The sequence below is a fragment of the Odontesthes bonariensis genome, chromosome 7 (assembly GCF_027942865.1).
Source record: "Odontesthes bonariensis isolate fOdoBon6 chromosome 7, fOdoBon6.hap1, whole genome shotgun sequence".
Lineage (NCBI taxonomy): Eukaryota > Metazoa > Chordata > Actinopteri > Atheriniformes > Atherinopsidae > Odontesthes > Odontesthes bonariensis.
Window position 1 is genome coordinate 3,948,679 of NC_134512.1, and position 20,427 is coordinate 3,969,105.

At 39.7% G+C, this 20,427-nt stretch overlaps 1 protein-coding gene across 1 annotated transcript in view; it reads right to left on the reverse strand.

Annotated features, from left to right (window-relative positions):
• Positions 1-20,427, reverse strand: part of lrp5 (low density lipoprotein receptor-related protein 5) — a 112,354-nt gene that overhangs the window by 40,739 nt on the left and 51,188 nt on the right. Inside the window, exons 12-15 of the mRNA XM_075469280.1 lie at positions 9,539-9,755; positions 9,258-9,411; positions 4,456-4,591; positions 3,995-4,239 (exon numbers count right to left, since the gene is read on the reverse strand). Of these exons, the coding sequence (XP_075325395.1) occupies positions 3,995-4,239; positions 4,456-4,591; positions 9,258-9,411; positions 9,539-9,755 (752 nt within the window). The remainder of the gene's footprint in view (positions 1-3,994; positions 4,240-4,455; positions 4,592-9,257; positions 9,412-9,538; positions 9,756-20,427) is intronic.

Consider the following 20,427-nt stretch of genomic DNA (forward strand, 5'->3'; position numbering starts at 1 on the left):
GCAGGACTGAGAGGTTCAGGAGGTCCTTTGTCCCCACAGCCAGAAGCCTTTTTTTTTTTTTTTTTAATCACTGTCTTTTTATTAAGTTTTTTTCCTTTTATGCATACAGTTTATGAATACAAAGTGTTTATCTGGCACAGACATAAAATAATATACAAAATAAATAATTAATCCCTACAAAGTAATCCCATTTAGCCCACCCAGGTCACTGCCCAATAGGTCCACGTACTACATTCTTATCCCAAACAGAAACAGAGCACACTTTAATAAAATACATTGATCTAGAGGATTATTGTATATTTTGAAATGAGTTAAGAAAGGGCCCCCATATTTTTTCAAATTTACCAGTTGAGTGTTGAAGAGAGCATCTAATTCTTTCCAATTTCAAACAGGACATGAGGTCACATAACCACTGCTTGTGAGTTGGAGGAACAGCACCCTTCCACCTGGTCAGAACTGTACGCCTCGCTAACAATGAGCAGAATGCCAGTGCCTGTCTTTTAGAGGCTGGTAAAGGCGACCCCTCATAACTGAGGCCAAAAAGAGCCAAAAGAGGGCCAGGTGTTACGGCAACTCCGGCCAACCCGGACATCGTACGGAAAACATCTGTCCAGAACTGACCAAGAGCGGGGCAGGACCAGTACATATGAACCAATGTGGCTATGGCAGTTTTGCATTTGTCACAGTATGGGGTGATTTCTGGATAGAAACAAGATAGTTTGCTTTTGGAGAGATGGGCTCTATGTACTATTTTAAACTGAATGAGACAATGGCGCGCACACAGAGATGATGTATTCACCAGTTTAAGTATAGAGGCCCATGTCTCATCCAGTATAGTCATATGCAGGTCTTCTTCCCATGAAGTTTTGAGTTTATGTGAGGAGGTCTCCTTCATGGTCAGCATTTTATTATAAAGCCACGAAACCATCCCTTTACGAGTCGGGTTCAATAATAGGATGGTTTCCAACAATGTACACTCTGATAGGGAAACTGAGCCTGAAAAGTGAGACCGAATAAAGTTTCTGGCTTGCAAATATCTAAAAAAATGTGATTTAGGTAAACCATATTTGTTGCTAAGTTCCTCAAAGGATGCCAAATTCTTCTCTATGAAAAGGTCCTTAAAATGAATAAGCCCCCTCCGGTGCCACTCTAGGAACACCCCATCCTGAACAGATGGTTTAAAAAAATGGTTAAGTGCGATTGGACTTAAGAGGGAAAAATCATGGAGTTCAAAGTGTTTCCTAAATTGGCCTCATATTTTCAGCGAGTGTTTCACCACAGGGTTTGAAATAAGGTTAAGTGTAGTAAGTGAAAGTGGGGAACAGAGCACTGCCGGGATGGATATATTGTTGCCGCTGCGCAGCTCCATATCCACCCAGTCGGGGCAGCCGTCCAGGTTATGGTAGAAATACCAATACACTACACATCTAAGGTTGGCGGCCCAGTAATAAGACCGGAAGTTGGGGAATGCAAACCCCCCCTGATGTTTAGGTTTTTGAAGTTGTAATTTATTAAGCCTTGGGCGTTTACCCTGCCAAATGAAGGATGAAAAAATGGAGTCCAGCTCATTAAAAAAAGTGTTAGGAATAAAAATAGGCAATCCCTGAAAGAGGTATAGAAATTTGGGTAGTATATTCATCTTAATTGAATTGATACGTCCCACAAGGGACATGGAAAGGGGCGTCCACTTTTTGAGGGATCCCTTCACTTGGTTCAACAGTTGAATCAGATTCTCTTTGAAGAGGTTTTTATGTTTTTTTGTCACTGTAATACCCAGGTATGTGAATATTTGTCTTTCAATTCTGAACGGTAAATTAGCTAAATCTGACATATCAACTTTATTACCTATGGGGAAAAGCTCACTTTTGGTAAGGTTCAACTTATACCCAGAAACCTGACCAAATTGGCTAAGTATATCTAGAGCAAAAGGCAGTGAGGTTGATGGTTTAGAAATAAAAAGTAAAAGGTCATCTGCATAAAGCGACACCTTATGTTCCATGCCATTCCTCCAAATGCCGGATATTTCCTCACTGGTTTTAAGTGCAATGGCGAGGGGCTCTATGGCCAGATCAAAAAGCAGGGGGCTAAGAGGACAGCCCTGACGGGTGCCTCTTTGTAATTTAAATGGTTTTGAGGTCTGAAAATTGGTACGAACTGTGGCGGACGGTTGCTGGTATAATAGTTTAATCCATGAAATGAATTTTTCTCCAAAGCCAAATCTACTAAGGACCGCAAAAAGATAATCAAACTCAACCCGGTCAAAGGCTTTTTCAGCGTCCAAAGAGACAACACACTCATCCGAATCTGTGGCGCTGGAATAAACAATATTAAGCAGCCTTCTAATATTAAAATATGAATACCGACCTTTAATGAAACCGGTTTGGTCTTTTGAAATAACTGATGGTAGAACAGTTTCGAGTCTACGGGCAAGAATTTTGGCTAAAATTTTGGCATCTGTGTTTAGGAGAGAGATAGGTCTATATGAAGTGCATTCCTCTGGATCTTTGCCCTTTTTTGCAATAAGTGTGATACAAGCTTCGTAAAATGACTGAGGGAGGGATCCGTGTTTAAAACAATCGGTAAGGGTAGAGCTGAGCTGCACAGAGAGCAATTCTGAAAATTGTTTGAAGAATTCTGAGGGGAGACCATCCGGACCCGGGCATTTGCCAGATTGCATTGAGGCTATTGCTAGGGAGATTTCTGACTGGGAGATGGGTTCATCTAATTTGTTCTTAAGTTCTAGTGAAACTGCAGGAATGTGAAGTTTAGCTAGAAAGTCATCAGTCATGTTAGAATTGGTTTGTGATTGGGAGCTGTAAAGCTCCTCATAGAAGTCCCTAAATGCATCATTAATTTGTCCATGATCTGTGACTATACTGCCATCTTGTTTTCGAATTCTAGAAATAGTTTGCCTTGCCCTGGAGCCTTTGAGCAAATTTGCTAATAGTTTGTCGGATTTGTCGCCATGCACATAAAATTTGGCTTTGTTGTGTAAAAGCAGACGTTCAACCGAGTGCGTTGTCAATAGGTCAAGCCTTGTTTTAAATTCAACACGCCTTTTGAACAGTTCAGGACACTGATTGAGAGCATATTTTACATCTACCTCTTTGATTTGCTGAATTAGGTTGTTCTGTTCATAGGTGGACTGTTTTTTAATTTTTGCTGAGTAGGCAATAATCTGGCCTCTGATGTAGGCCTTAAAGGTATCCCATACAACAAGGCTGGAGGTCTCTCGGGAAGAGTTAGTAGCAAAAAAGAAACGTATCTCATCTTGGATAAACTTTACAAAGTTTTCATCCGACAGCAGGGTTGAATTGCCAGAAGGCTTTTTAACAGTGACTGCTGACTTTGATGTTTTTCTCAAATTAATTAATTTATTTATGTATTCATTTATCATTATTGTTATTAGTATTGTTCTAACATTTCTAATATTTTTAAAAAGAAATTTGAGCGACTTGACTAATTTTGAATTTCCCCCACTGAAGGATGAATAAAGCCTTTTTCTATTCTATTCTAATGCCCATTTCCCAAAACATAAAGTGCTCTCTGTACCACCATACATAGTCAACGCATTTCTCCTGTTTGTGCTAAAAGGTTCATGTTTTGGTTACATCTTTCAATAAATAGTTCATATATATTTAACAAGTCGTTGTTCAATGTTTCTTTATGTAATTTCGGTCAATTCAAGCGAGAACTCATGAAGTTGCACTTTGAGACTGATTAAGATTAATTTCGATATTAATGATTTATTTTTCCTTTATCGAAGGAATGGTGCCCCCAAAGAGCTTTATTTAATTTAATAGTAAGAACACTTTAAAACTTCTTCTGGTATTGCCGTGCCAGGAGTTTGCTACACTTGTTATCCCACATGTTTATCTTTTGACACCTGTTTATGTCAAACGTGCAATATTAGATGTCAGAAATGCTGCTTATGACCATGCTGGCCAGATTTAAGAGTAGTCAAGAATTTAGTTGCTACTGGTTGTGATCTTACCCATTGGCTGGGTCTAGTGCTAGAGAACGTGGGTTATCCAGTGAGCGTGGGTTATCAAGGTCCTTGCAGACCAGAACCTGTCGGTACTGGCCATCCAACCGGGCCACCTCAATGCGGTTAGTTCCTGTATCTGCCCAATAGATGTTGCGGCCCATCCAATCAACTGCCATGCCTTCTGGGTAGTCCAGTCCAAACTCGATAACATATTCTACAGAACTGCCATTCATGTAAGCTCTGCTGATTGTCTGAGGGGGAGGGGGAGGGGTAAAAGGGAGAGAGTAAGGGGACAACAAAAGTGAAAACACTTAAGGCTAAAATTTAAAATAAAGAGCTCAGTCCTAGCCTCCCCTACCAATTAAAAAATAAAATCCTTTATTTAATTAGATTTAATAATTGTGTTTTTTTCTTCATTTGACAGAACCTGAATTCAAATCCAAATGTATCTTTGGAGCCCGGCCTACCTTGGCCTGTATGTCCGTCCAGTATATTCTCCGTTCAGAGACATCAAAATCAAGTGCAGAGGCCTCTTTTACTCCTGTCAGAGGAATGGCCACGTCATTGCTGTTAGTACCTAAAGAAATGCTTCTAATGCTGTCCCTGAGAAGAAAAAGAAAAAGAAATGAGAAAATTACAGATTTTCAGTTTTTCATAATGAGTGTAAGTTACAACATCGTTATAACTGAGCGTCTGAGCTCCAATTATTTTGAGATCAAGTCAAAGTCCAAAAAAGTTATTACTGACACAAGAAAACAAATAATGAAATAAAGACAAAACTGGAGACGTGCAGTACTCCCCAGTCTCTCCATCCTCTGCGATGACAAGCATTGGTGCGCAATAATGTGCGTAAATTTACAAATTTATTTACAAATGCTGTGACTATCAAAAAAAATCATATTAGAAATTATTCGGTACAATATCAATTCCAACATTTTATTCACAGTGAAACAGAAAACACATCAAATGTGAAAAGGGTACATTTTACGATTTGATGAAAAATATGAGCTCATTTTAAATCTGACGACAGCAACATCAATAAAGTTGGGACGGGGCAGCACAAGGCTGAAAAAGTAAGTGCTACTAAAAAGAAACAGCTGGAGGAAGATGTTGCAAGTAATCAGACTAATCAGCAACAGGTCAGTAACAGCTGGAGCCTATCCCAGCGGTCATCGGACGAGACAGGTCAGTAACATGATTCGGTATTTCTACACTGCTCAAACATAAAGGGAACACTAAAATAACACTTCCTAGATCTCAATGAATTAAATATTCCAGTTGAAAAGTGTTATTCATTACAAAGTGGAATGTGTTGAGAACAAAATAACAAAAAAGATCAATGTAAATCAGAATTATTATCCCATGGAGGTCTGGATTTGGAATCCTACTCAAAATAAAAGTGGAAAATCACATCACAGGCTGATCCAACTTCAGTGGAAATTCCTCAAGACAAGTCAACATGAGGCTCAGTAGTGTGTGTGGCCTCCACGTGCCTGTATGACCTCCCTACAACGCTGGGCATGCTCCTGATGAGGCGGCGGATGTTCTCCTGAGGGATCTCCTCCCTGACCTGGATTAAAGCATCAGTCAGCTCCTGGACAGTCACGTTGGTGGATGGAACGAGACACGATGTCGCAGATGTGCTCGATTGCATTCAGGTCTGGGGAACGGGCAGGCCGGTCCATAGCATCAATGCCTTCATCATGCAGGAGCTTCTGACACACTTCAGCCACATGAGGCCGATCATTGTCATGCAGCAGAAGGAATCCAGGGCCCACTGCACCAGCATATGGTCTCACACTGGGTCTGAGGATCTCATCCCGGTACCTAATGGCAGTCATGGTACCTCTGGCTAGCATGGAGGGCTGTGCGGCCCTCCAAAGAAATGCCTCCCCACAGCATTACTGACCCACCGCCAAACCGGTCATGCTGGAGGATGCTGCAGGCAGCACAACGTTCTCCACAGTGTTGTTCTCCTGTTCCACGTTGTTGCCCTCCTACGGCCCCCTCCACGTCTCCTGGGGTCCGTTTCACAAAGCAGGTTCAACAAACTCTGAGTCTATTCTTGATCTCTGAGTTGATCTACTCTGAGATAGAAAACTCTGAGTTTTCGGTTCCAGAAACGCTGATTTGAGTGAGTTTAATCATTTAAATTCTGAGTAGGTTCACCTTGAGTTTAGCACGTGCGCCACAACTTTCAAAAGCCAGCATCAATGGAGCCCCGATTCCACGAGTCACCATGGCAACGGGGAAGAGAAGCGGCTACGTTTTTCACCAACCTTGAATTGGAAATCTTAATGCGCTCATATGGCGAGTTTCAACACGTTTTTAGATATAAGTGCAACACCGCTGCAGCAGCAAAAGTGTAAGTTTAAATGTAGGCCTTTGCAATCACAATAATATTACAGGGGGAAGCTGCTTGAATGGTAGCCCATTCATTTATTTCATTTAGGTGCAATCCCACCGGGGGAGAAGCGTACTTGGCAGCAGCTTAAGATGAAATATAAAAACATTGTTCAAACAGGTGAGACCTCAGCATGGAGGCTCATTTTGATCATGTTTTACACTGTAAAATAAATATTGAGTGGCTATTTGACCGTGCAGTTATTTTATCCCCAACATAATGCTGTTTCCACACACATAAATGTTTTCTCATCTATATCATGTTCAGTTAAATAATCAAGCCTATTTATACTAACACAGACTTCTACTCAGCCAACACCCCCAAGACACAAGTGCCTTTATAAAATATAATAGGCCTATACAGTATATATCTTTTTTAAGCCTATTCATACAAATATTTATTTGTCTTTTATGTCTTTTTTTTCTTTTGTCCCAACAAAATTCTGATGGTGCCGCTCAAAAAGATAATTGTCTGTAAATGCTAAAACATCTATTACTGGTCTGATAACCATCTCCTGACGTATATTTAATTCTCTGCACAATATTGCTGCACCTTCATCCACGGGATCGTTGTCAAAAGGACATGTTGGTGAAAAAAGTCGCCTCCTACTGTGCCTAATGGACTTCTAGAAGTAGAAGAACTCGCTCTGCTGACTGAATGAATGAGGAAATCAAATGGCTGAAAGAGGGCGGAGACAGAGAGAAACTCCAGGTTTCTTGAATAAAACCTGGTCCCGACCAGGTTAGGTTCAGAGAGTCTGTTACTCCGGTAACTGACCGAGAGATTAAGTTACCTCTCTTTGAGAAACAGGCTAGAGTTACCCCTCTTTCTCGGGGTTGAGTTACCTCCCTTTGTGAAACGGAAAACTCAGAGTTTCCATCATTTCAGGGTTAATCAACTCAGAGATTTCACTAAACCTGCTTCGTGAAATGGACCTATTGTGTACCGGCCTGTCTCCTGGTATCTCCTCCATGCTCTGCACACTGTGCTGAGAGACACAGCAAACCTTCTTGCCATGAGCTGCACTACCTGAGCAGCTTCTGTGGGTTGTAAACACCGCCTCATGCTACCTCTGGGGGTGAGAGCACTGACAAAATGCAAAAGTGACCAAAACATCAGCCAGAAAGGATGAGAACAGAGAAATGCTCTGTGGTCACCACCTGCAGAACCACTCCTTTATAGGGGTTGTCTTGCTAACTGCCTCTCATTTCCACTTGTTGTCTGTTCCATTTGCACAGCAGCAGGTGGAACTGATTCACAATCAGTGCTGCTTCCTAACTGGACAGGTTGATTTCACAGAAGTGGGATTGACTTGGAGTTATATTGTGTTGTTTAGGTGTTCCCTTTATTTTTTTGAGCAGTGTATAAAAAAGAGCACCTTAGAGAGGCAGAGTCTCTCAGAAGTAAGACTGGACAGAGATTCAGCATGCTGCATCAATAACAGTGTTGAGATAGAGTGCAGGCATAGAGGGAAGTACAGGGTAAGTGGAGATGCTCTCTGAAGAGCTGGGTCTTCAAGAGTTTCTTGAAGATATTCAGGGACGCCCCTGTTCTGGTAGCGCTCGGTAGGTCCTTCCACCATCATGGACCGACACATGAAAAGAGTCTGGATTGTCTTAAGCGTGGTGTAGGCACTGCTAGACGACAATCCTGTGACGACCGGAGTGACCGATTTGTGACATAAGCCTTTGTGAGAGCATTCAAGTAGATGGGAGCCGTTCCATTAAGATACAAGAAAGAAGAGCCAGGAATCCTCTATCAGACAGGAATGGGACAACATTCTTCTGCCAAGGTCCAGCAGCTGGTCTCCTCAGTTCCAGATGTTTCCAGATGTTGTTAAAAGAAGAGTGGATGCTACACAGTAGGAAACATGGAGCTGTTCCAGCTTTCATGAGACGTGTTGCTGCCATCAGATTCAGGATGAGCTGATATTTGTCATGAAATAGTAAAATGTCCCACTTTGACCAGTTTTCTTTGTTTTCTATGTTATGTTGTTTATGAGATTTATGAACCATTTCATTCTGTTTATTTACATTTTGTTCAGCATCTTGACTTTTTTGGAAATGGCGTTTTTTCATACATTAGAATCTAAATAGTGCAAACTTGCACTATTTAGATTGCACTATAAATAGTGCAAACTTGCAGTTTGACATGACAGAATTGTGCAGAAACAAGAATTTTGAGTTCTAATCTTTAAATTTGTAGCTTGTAACATCAGGTATATACTGCAATGGTGACGCATTCTGAGCCCACCACATAATTACTGTGGTTTCATGGATAATAACAAAGGAAAAACTACACTAAAGGTGATGTTAAAGTGCACATCAACACACAGGGAGTTGCACCTCACCTTAATTTGGACCATATTGACTTGAGCTGAGTGTACATAGTCCATAGCGAATTAGTGGTATGTCATAATAACAAAAAATAAATAAAAAATGGATTGAATAGTACACCAAATCCATCAGATACTAAAATGCAGCTAAAATACATCCTGTGCTGGCGAGCTCCGATCATCAGGACCCATCAGATAACATGAATCCAACGCATGTTCCCCTATTAGTAGAGAGCAAGAAGATGGAACAGCTGGCAGGTAAGCCTGTCATCGTGGTTACATAATCATCAGAATTGTCTTTTTACTTTGGCTTGAAACTGACAAAACTGAACCCAAAAGGCAAAACTATTTTATTCCTGTTATTGTTTTGATTTCCAATGTCTGTTATTCTTTATCAGGTTTATGTGGAATATTAATTCAATAGAAGGCTACCAGTGTATTAGTGGAATAGAAATGAAAAGAGACAAATTGGTGGTGATTTGTATGATAAAAACTCCATAATTCAGACAGCCCTATTAACAGGTGCGTACCTGTTGGTGAAGAGCAGGAAGGCCTCAGGCACCACACAAGTCTGGAGGTCTGAAAGGAGCTCCATCCCCATGGGACAGGCACAGCTGACAGCCTGTAGGCGCCAGAAACACAGATGGCTGCATCCACCATTATGCACAGCACAGCCATTTGTACCTGGGCAAAGGGATACAGTTTGGGGATATGTCATACTGTATTTGACATATTTCCACATTTCTATTTTTGATATTTTGCTTTGCATACAGCTGTTGAGAAATCACAAGAAAAAGCAAACCAGGCTTACCGTGTATCTCTGTCACTTTAGTAGCTTTCAACCCCATTAAATCTGGCAGCTGATCAATGATGATCTCTCGTACAGCCGTGACTTTGTGAACCCTCTCAATGCTGCGTCTCTGCCAGTCAGTCCAGTAGATGTAATCCCCCAGTAGAGTGAAACCAAAGATATGAGGCAGCTTGTCTTCAAGCAGAGTCTGTCTGTCACTGCCATCAACATTGATCACCTGAGACAGAAGCGCAACAAGGAAACATTTACATCTTGTCCACTGCTAAAGTGAACAGTAAAATTCCTTCTACTATTATTCTTACAACATTATATCATGTTTTATCAACACATCATCATTATAAATGTTGATTGTGGACACCAACAACTGTCCTCCACCAGAGACAGGAGGAGAGTTTGGTGTTTCGAGGTGCATGATGGACAGCCAGCGCAGAGCCAGCCTTCTTTTTTCTTTTCTTCTTTTTTTAACAATCATATTTTCTCGGCTTGTGCAGGATTGCATACTTAAAGCCCAAAGATGAATTCAGTTCAATTTGCTAATCCTAGAAGGGAAAAGTATTCTTTGCCATGTTTTTCTTTTATTGTTCAAACTTCAAACTTTATTTATATAGCACCTTTCATACTAAAAAAGCAGCACAAAGTGCTTTACATAATAAAATCAATAATCAAATCAATTCATGCATAAACTCACACATAACATCACACCGATAACCACACTGCACACATACTACTCCCCCACCACCCCCAACATGAGCAACATCAATATCAACAACAATCAACATTAAAATCAACATTAAAATCTGGCTTGACGCTGAAGTGAGGAAACGGTATCTTGGGGATCTGTCCACACCGGGAGCCAGCCCACCAATGACCACAGAGGCCGACCACCACGGGCATAAGAATTTTGTTAGAATAAGAGTTTTGTCATTTGTTGTTGTGCTGGGATGTTTCAAAGCTTTTTTGCCCTGCTATGTTCCCACTGCACAGCGAGTGGCAACTCCTCCTTTGACTCCATGGCATTTCATAATTCAAATAAATGCAAAAAAAAAACACAGACTGATCGGTTTTCTCTTAAACTCCCTTAGACAGTGACAGGTGGAGAATGTCTTAACTGACATTTGGGAGGTGGTATTTGTTTTAAATGAAAAGTGTGGCACTGGCAAGGCTTAGGGTTATTGAAAAGGCCCTCCAAATTATTAGGAATAAATCAAATTCAGACCAACTCTGGTCTGGTCACATTTAGAGAATTTTTCGTAAAATGACCTGCATGGGAGGCTTACCTAAATCGAGTTTTTGCTCATCTGTGAGAATCTAACAGCCAAACAAATTTACTTACTTACCATCAGGATTATTGTGTTCTATATTTAAATACTGAAGTAACATGATGTAACATCAAACATGTGTTGTGAAAGTAAAATCCACCACAAACTGGCCTAAAAAGGAAGAAACTGAAAGATATGAAATGGCCCTTAAATGAATGTTTAATGTCACATGTCAGGACATCTCAGAAAACCCTCATACAGCTTGCAACTGAAGAAACTCTGAACAGAAAAGTAGTGAAAACTTGATTGTTACAACTAAACAAAATGTTCTGACAAAAAAAGGGAACATTATCCTCAATACTATGCTACTGTGTCCAAAGAGAAATATGTTATCCATTGTTACTTTTTGTAGAAAAATGATTGGTGGTAAAAACAACTGTTATGGGCTGAGTTGTCTTTGTAAAAGCTGATCAGCTAAGTTATCCCCACGGGGGGCGGGGGCTCTGCCCTTCCTTTTTGACAACTTCACATCATTGTATTTGATGCTATCAGTGCTTTACATCCAGGTCAATTTCTGCATACATGATACACAAAAGTATTGGAACAGGGAGGCCAATTCCTTTATTTTTGCTGTAGACTGAAAACATTTGGGTTTGGCATCAAAAGATGGATATAAGATAGGCCCTCCAGAAAAACGCGATTTTGCGATCGCTGATTTTATTGCAAAATCAGCAAAATACCGCTGTATGCGGGGGTCAATATTTTTCAAAAAAGCTGCATATTCACCGCAATAATCACATTTTTCGCGCAAAATATGCGAAATATGCAGGACTCGCTTGATTTCACAATCTCCGCACTTTTCTGCATAAAGTTGGGAAGAGAAAAAAATGTTGAAAATTAACCAGAGACAAAATGAAAAAAGCTAATCGATCTCACCTACCGACGCACATTACTGCCAAAGACCGGGCAAACCAGTACCCTGATGTCTTGCACGAAAGCGGGGGGGAACTATTGTGCATCCCGTGCAACTGTGTGTTGGAGCATAAAAGAAAATCGTCGGCGACGTGCCACTTTACCAGCGCGAAACATTTGAAAATGCTTTCTGCAGCTGCGGAAAGGAAAGCCAAAGCCAGACAGCTGACGTTCACCGAGGCTTGAAATTGGCCAAATAAAGAATAAATGAAACCGAGAAGTGTGTGTGTGTGTGTGTGTGCGCGCGTGCGTGTGTATGTATTGTGAAACTGCTCAAGTTGTTAAAATAAAAAAACCTTCTGTGAAGTAACTTGGTTCCAGTATGCTTGTTTCTCATAGGAGGTCTTTAAAATGACTCTTTTTCATTCAGTAGCAGCATATTTTGCAACTTTGCATAATTCACAACTTTTTGCATAATTCGCAAGTTTTCGGCAACTTCTCGCAATTTCACGGCATAAAATAATTAAAAAATCCCGCATATTCAATCGCAAAATCCAGGATTTTAGCCTGCAAGATCAAGGATTTTAGCCCGCGTTTTTCTGGAGATGAACATTTCAGCTTTTATTTCCAGGTATTTACATCTGGATCTAATACACAACTTAGAAGATAGTACCTTTTGTTTGAACCTACCCATTTATCATGTAAGCAAAAGTATTGGAACATGTGACTGATCCTATTACATTGATTCTTCATACATGCAACAGATAGTGCTGAATGTCTAAGCTCAGTCTCAGATTTGGGCTTGGTCTGTGCAGACTGCATTTACACTTAGAGGTGTAACCAACATGAAAACCAGAGAGCTGTCGGTGGGTGAAAAGCAAGCAATTGTGAAGCTGAGAGAAGATGGAAAATCAATCAGAGCCATTGCACAAACACTGGCCATAGCCAGTACAACCATTTGGAATGTCCCGAGGAAGAAGGAAAGCACTGGTGTGCTGATTAACAGACGTCCAACGGGTAGACCAAGGAAAAGCTCAGCAGCTGATGACAGAAACATTGTGACAGCTGTTATGGAAGAACCTTAAACAACTGTGACATCAGCAACAACCTCTAGAGGGCAGGACTGAAGGTATCACAATCTACTGTTTACAGAAGAGTTTGCAGAGGCTACACCAGAAGGTGCAAACCAATCATGAGCAAGAAGAAAAGCAAGGCCAGGCCAGAATTTGCCAAAGACTGCAGAGACGAGCCTCAAAAATTCTGGGACAAGTTTTATGGACTGATGAGACAAAGATTAACCTTTACCTAAGTGATGGAAAGGCTAACGTCTGGATAAAGAAAGGATCTCCTCATGATTCCTCTGGGTTCAATTAGATGCTTATTAATTGCAATCAGGATTAAACTCCAATGATAACAAATCAACATCAGTGCTACAGTGATGTCATGGAGATGTTAATTGAGTTGTTTGGAATGAAATGATCATTTATCAATCCTAAAGAGGTTATAAGTCACGGTTATTGTAAAAAAAAAAAAAAATAACTGTGTAGAATTATGCTTTGGGCAGGAATGATCTTTAATGTTTGTTGCATCACTGTGTTATGTAGAGGATGTGCGCTGTTGTTCAAGATGTTTAGTCATTGTGCAGCATTGTTCTTTTAACAATCAGCTCCAGGGGCTCCAGAGCAGCACAGAGCCAGCCTTCTGTATCACTTTGTTCACTTTCTTTGAGTCTCTGGCTCTGATGCTGCTGCATTTAAGAAGCAGCATTTAGCTATGCTGCTTAGTTATTTAGTTATGCTGCAAACAAGTAGAACAAACTGCCAGTGGAGATTTCACCAAATGGAGACATTTTTAAATCCAGGTTAAAAACATTTATTTTCTCATGTGTCTATGCATGAAATCTGCACGATATCTTTGCATTTATCTGGACTGTTGCTTGTTTTTAATTCATTTAAATTATTTTATTTGTTTCTCTTTATATTCTTTTGTGTATTTTTAATGCTTCTTCCACTCTGCTTTTATTTTATGTAAAGCACTTTGATTTGTTTTGTACATGAAATGTGCTATACAAATAAACTGGACATCCAGTCATCCGCCAGAGAGATTGCTGCTCCTTCGAAGTTCCGGTCGTCCCCAAGATTGTCTGACAAACAAGTTTCCATCTGGGTAGAGAGGCATTGGAGCCTGGTTTTTGCTCCTTCTGGTATGTCTTTCAGAAACACATAATACTGTATTCTTTATATTCATCTTGGGTCCTTGTTAGTTCTCTAATCACGTTCTTTATCTCACATTCACCAAGCGGATCAAGGGAAGAGGTGGTTTAAACTTTCTCCACCTATTTCTGCATCTTGCTCCTGTCTACCATCCACAGCATAAACACAAATGGTACACATATACAACCACACACAGAAGAGCACATGACGGTTAGCGTGGGGTTCAGTGTCAAACTTCTGTCAAACTCGGACAGGTCGACGGGGGAGACTGGGTATCTAACCATTACATTTCTAATTGATGTCTAGCTGCTTTAATTCCTAACCCCAAAACTAAATGAAATGGTCTCAGATGGCATTGAAACTTTAGGTAATATAAAAGGACTGTCATCCTTTATCCATCTAATGCCAGTGCTGATGACAAACACTGGCACTATCTATGCCAGACTGCACCAATGGCAAAGAGCTTTTAAAAAAAATAAAAAACGAAACGTGGCACCTATAAAATTGGGTATTTTGAAAAAAATCAGGTGAACTTTTACTTTTTAATTATACAAATAAGCAAAAACTTGATGCCGTTCCTAAAAGGAGACTGCATTGCAGGACTTGTAATACTCTGAAGTAGTGGAAGTTAGGTGTATGCAACAAGCTTTTTTTTTTTTACATCTATTATCAACCTGAAGGTTCAGCAGTTTGACCTTTTCCTGGCTATGCCATGGCTTCCATAAATCCTGTGTACATGCAGCTTTCAGGTTCGAGAGATAAAGGAAACACCCGCTGTTGCTCAGAGTTTCCACAGTATACAGCCAGCCCTCTCCTCTCTGTTTAATCCATCCCATTCCCCTCTGTCTCCTGTGGATCCTTCTCCCTCATACCTCAGACAGTAGCTGCATATCCTAATTCCTCTGAGAGCCCAGCCTCTGGCTTACATCTGTGTGTGGGTGTGCATTGTAGCTTCTCTTACAGTATTTATCATATTAGAAAGGTAATGTTGTGGCTTGATGTAAGCACTGTTGTGGTGAGCAAGCAAAAGCTAACAGCTATTTCTTATTTTTTGCCTCATAACGACACACAACAGATAGTCACCTTATTTACTCAAATGGAATTCAAATTCCATTGCTTTTAAAACAGTGAACCCATTAGGAAAGTGGGTGTATGTTTACATGTAATTATTTACCTGATTATACTATACTCTCACTTTTTTCAGTATTCATAAATAATACTACAACAATACTGTTTGTGGAATGAAAAAGACATAAGTGCAGAACTGCCATGCACAATGGTCAGAGTGAATTAATGAAATCATTCAATGTAATGTTGGATCTAAATTAGTGTACAAAGTGTCTCCTCAGGATGCACTATAAGCACCATGCCATCCGAGCCTTTGCTGGACACTATGGTTTTAGTTGTCTGCATTTACAGTACTTCATGCTCATAAAAACTTCTCCCAAAATAATCACAGTACCACTGATGTCAGTTGTTTATAAAGATCCAGATATCTGTGTCAAAGTCCAAAACAGAGATGTTTCTTATTTCTTATGACATCTGGTGTCATTTCCATTCCTGTGTTTGATCATTTCAATTCATTTTTATTTATATAGCGCCAAATACAACAAATGTCATCTCAAGGCACTTAGATAATAAAGTCCAATTCAAGCCAATTGGAATTCAATTAATTGTAATCATAATTATTCATAAAATAATCCAATTCGTTCATATAGAGCCAATTCAAAAACAATTTCCTAGCTAAGGAACTCCTACTCCTACTCTATCAAAATATTCAAATGGTGATTTTCATCCATGATTATTGTTAAAACTGGAACTGCTAATGGCTCAAACAGTGTACCATTAGTATGTGCCACAGTATCATGTGAGGCTGAAAAACTGTGCTCTTTGTCACCGTGGTGTTTATCTCATGGCAGCCATGCTTTTAAAATCTCAAGATCTATTCATTCTATATGAAATGATTTTAGGCAATGATTGTCATATATCGTAACCTTTTGGTAAAAATGAGATCAAGTCATTTTAGGATGAGTACATGTGACAATGAGCAGTGCGAGCAACTGGAAATTGAAATTGTTTTTATTATACTTACTACATATTTCATATGTACTACTGAGGCATGTTTGTGGATCATAAAAATGTTCAATTGAGATCCTCCATGTGTACTGTGTAAACCTTCCAAATACAGAAATAATATAGTTTATTTCCATTTGCGTGCTTTAGAACAAACTTAACAGTTTGTGAGTTTTGCATGTGGGACACATAGTTGACTGTTTGAACTAAATTCCTGAATGATGCTTGGTTTTGGGGTCCTGGATAAGGCTCTGTAGGATCTTTCTGTTTTCCTCAGGACTCCTTTCACCCTGTATGTTTCCTTATGTTTAGCAGAGAATATCCATGTGTGAGCGTATGTGAAGTGTCCTCTGACAGTCTGACTTCTCTCTGCGTGTCTGATGAGACCTTTGTTGCCTTTCTGTTTGCTTTTCTTTCTTTGCCTTTTTGTCCTTTTCCCCTCATATCCATCATTTAATGAAACATTCTCACACACAAAATGGAAACACACATAAGGGAGGGGAGGGGGCGTAGGGGTGCTTAATTCTTCCTGAAAAAGCCAACACACTGAAAGCGTGAGTACAAGAGGAAAAGGAGGCAGAGAAGGGGAGTCTCTCTGCCATCTTTTCACTGGGATGGGCATGTCTAATTTTGTCACATTGATTAATGAATGGGTTTTTTGTAGAAGAGTCAGGAACCTCTTTGGTTTGGAGGCCCGTCAAAGTGAATGTTTTTTTCCTTCCAGCATCTGAATGGATATTTAAATGACTATTCGCAACATATAGCTGTACATGGCTGCTGATCATAACGGCACATGCAGCCCGTGTGTTTTTTTATTTAAATGTTACCTTTACAAAATAGGGTTATTTATACTTTATAGGGTAATTATACTTTATTAATCCCTCGGGGATTAATAAAGTATAATTGATTGATTGATTGATTGATTGGAACTGTGTAAGATTGTGTGTTCGCATTTAAGCAAATGTTTTGTGAATTCAGCAGGAAATCTGAGGTCACTAGAGCATTTTGAATGCATTTTGAATTTTGTAAGCTTGTTTTTTATTAGGTGAACATCAGGGTGTATATAAAGATATGCTAACTCATAATGAATTCCGCAGTATCTTTCTCAAGGTAGACACTTGGAGTTTTAACCAGATTACCAAATCCTGTGTATGAGGGCACGGGGCTGTGTGTAAGGGACTGTGGTGATAATCATGCAACTGTGACTGTGTCTGCTTTTCCTGTTTCAATTCTTCTATATTTACTGTATTGCCTATATTTCTGATTTCCTGTCATTTCCAAATGTCATTGTATATTCCCATCTGTCATATAATTCAATCTTTTTCTTCCAGAATGCGTAGAATGCATAGTGGCAGTGAGTTGCAGCAGCATATCTTTGAGAGATTTTTCTGAGCTGGGCAGGAAGTTCAATTCAATTCAATTCAGTTTATTTATATAGCCCCAAATGACAACAAATGTCATCTCAAGGCACTTAAATAATAGTCCAATTCATTGTAATCATAATCCAGTCAAATCAGATTAATTAAATTCAAAATTAGTCCAATTCATACACACAGAGCCAATTCAAAAACAATTTCCTAGCTAAGGAAAGGGATTTCTCCTACTTTTTAATGGAAGAGTTGTTTACAAATGGACAAAGCAAATTGAGCTGTCGAGAACTTAACTAATGTCAGTTTAAGATGGCAAATTCCAAAGAAGCTGAGGGGGAAACTACATGGATGGTAGATAGGAGCAAGATGCAGAAATAGTGGGGAGGACTCACCATGAATATAGAGAGACTGCTGGGATGTCATTGGTGTGACTGGAGGAACTGGAGAACTTTATTATGTTTGTGTTGATCGAATTAAATCTCCCACCAGAGTTACAGGTTTTCATAACAGGTAACATACTAAAACATGTCATATGCAGTCAGTTGTTGTCAGCCAATGTACGAACATACAGAAACTAATCATTCACCAACGTTTTGTTGAAGCCTTGATGGTCCAATTTCGGGAGGTTCTTCTTTCTCAGAGTCTGACTCTGGTTCTAACTAATATGGTTACATGGTTCTGTCAGAGACAGCCATGTTCTGTTCAGCAAACCTTCTGTCTCCCAGAAGACATCTGGACCAAAGCATGTCTCACAGATTTTAAGAATACCTCAGAAAAAAAGGTTGGAATATCTCTTCTTTAAAAGGACACTATGTAATAAATTAAGTCATTTATTAGCTCAAATCAACATATTCATTCATAAATTAGTCCTCATTGGTGTAAAATTATCTCTGTCAAAAATCTCACTTATCCTCCTGAGTGAAGAATAACTTGTCTGTATCTACATAGAGCAGGTAAGCTCTATGGAGGCTGCCATGTCCTTCCGGTCTATGAAAAACGACGAAGTGCCGAGAGGGACATAAAGCACTTCGAATCGCGTTTTCCCCAACGCCAGGCCTGCAAGCGGAAATGACGTCATTTTGACGTCACGTCCGTCTAATGGCTTATTACTGGCGCTAATGGTAAATAGATTTTATCTCGTAAATTATCCCACTAATAATGCATTGATTGTTACCAAACTTCTGCCGTAGTACACATAGGCTCTTAACTCATAAAACGAGGCATTAGAAAGTTTGTAAGTTTACCGGGAGTTTATTTAAAAGAACACTTTCCAGATAGCAACTACACACTGCTGCTAACGCTACCGCTGCGTCGACGTCACTTCCGGTAACTCCCGGAATATGACTAATTGCATTGTTTGCACACCAAAGGCTATGTCAACTTATGTTATCTGTCATATGTATTTATAGTGTTACTGTATGTGTGTTATGTAATCCTTTGTACTCTGTGTCTTGATGTCTTTTTGTTTGTATGGACCTTGAGTCTGAAGCTATAGCTTCTTGAATCTTGACACATACCGCCTGCCGTAGTTCAAGAAGTTGCAACGCACATTTGAAAACGCGAGGCGCTAGAGAGCAAATTCATTCGACTTTGCAAAATAAAATTGCACCACTAGATGGGGGAAGAAATTACATAGTGTCCCTTTAAAGTATTTGAGAACAAAATTGTCAGTCAAGTGTTTTTCTGTCAGTTTGGAGTGTGGTAAATTGTTCAGGCTGAAATAACAAGTACTACAGATGTGAAGATAACCCTGAGGAAGAGAGGGGTGGAGGAGAGTCGAGGAGGTCCCTCAACACCCAACACTGACCCGCTTGAACTGAGGAGTAAGGGACAACAGACATGTTGTCGACATATATATAATGTAGATACAACTTTTAATGTTACTCTGGCTTTTCATGACGAGCTAAAATCTCACCCTCATCAACAGACAAAAAAGATCAACAAAGGCAGATTTTTACTGACTAAAAGTGGGTTTAGATATATTAAGTCAGTCATTTTTCTTGGTAATAAATCTAAAATTTAAAAAATAATAACTGAACATAGAAAACTATGGACTAGATTTCCAATTACATTATAGATTTTTTTTTAGTTTGAACTGCAGTGATGCATTTAGCTGTCGTTACTTTTAAGAAGCTTGTAAATAGAACAGGTCAGCTTATTGCGAAATCTGTCGGTACAGTCGATGGCACAAGTCTTCTCCATTTCAGGCACATCTTTTTTAACCAGGCTGCTGTTTTTTGCCCCTCAGTGGGCACAGCCTGAGTACATTCGCATGTCTGATGACATCATATGTATTTCCTCTATTTCTGTTGGCTAAACTGTCCATTTAATACAAAACCACTCATCAGAACAGCTGTTAAGATGGAATAAGCATCATTGTGATAAGTTGCATCACTTCCAATTAGTTTCACACATATTGTGTCCGGTCTTGGAGTCAAATTCACTTGGCAGCTCCTCCTGTACAATTACACTATTCTACAAATGCTCGGCCAAAGCTACAGCAGTACATGGGATATATGAGGTACATGAGCTAATATATTTATCTTGTGAACTATCTGACCATTTCATGTCAGAAGACATCGATCTTTGCTTTCTGATTTCACATCTTCTCCTCATTGTTTAGAACTGTCATGTCACAATTGTAAAATCTTGTTGATTTTGCAAAAAATCTTCATATTTTGAGGGTTAGGTGTGAGGAAAGGAAAGCAACAGCAGCATTCAGCTGTTTACATATCTGACAAATGGCCAATAACATGCCAGGCTTCCCACCCGGCATTGTTCAAATGATCAGGAGACAGGCTCTACATACATTTTCTCGCTCCCTCCTGATGTCTCATGATGAATAAAAATAAATAGACATACAATTCTGGGTATATTTCCAAATCACACATCTGCAAAAGTGGTCGCAAAATGCAACTAAAGCCATTCATACACTGGAGAAAAAAAACAATACCGAGCAGCTCAGCTCAGCATCAATAGCCGCTTTCGGACAGACCGTTGTAAGAAAGTAGTTATCAGAACTACCCTCCTCGAATTTCGTTCTGATAACTATCCTTCCCCAG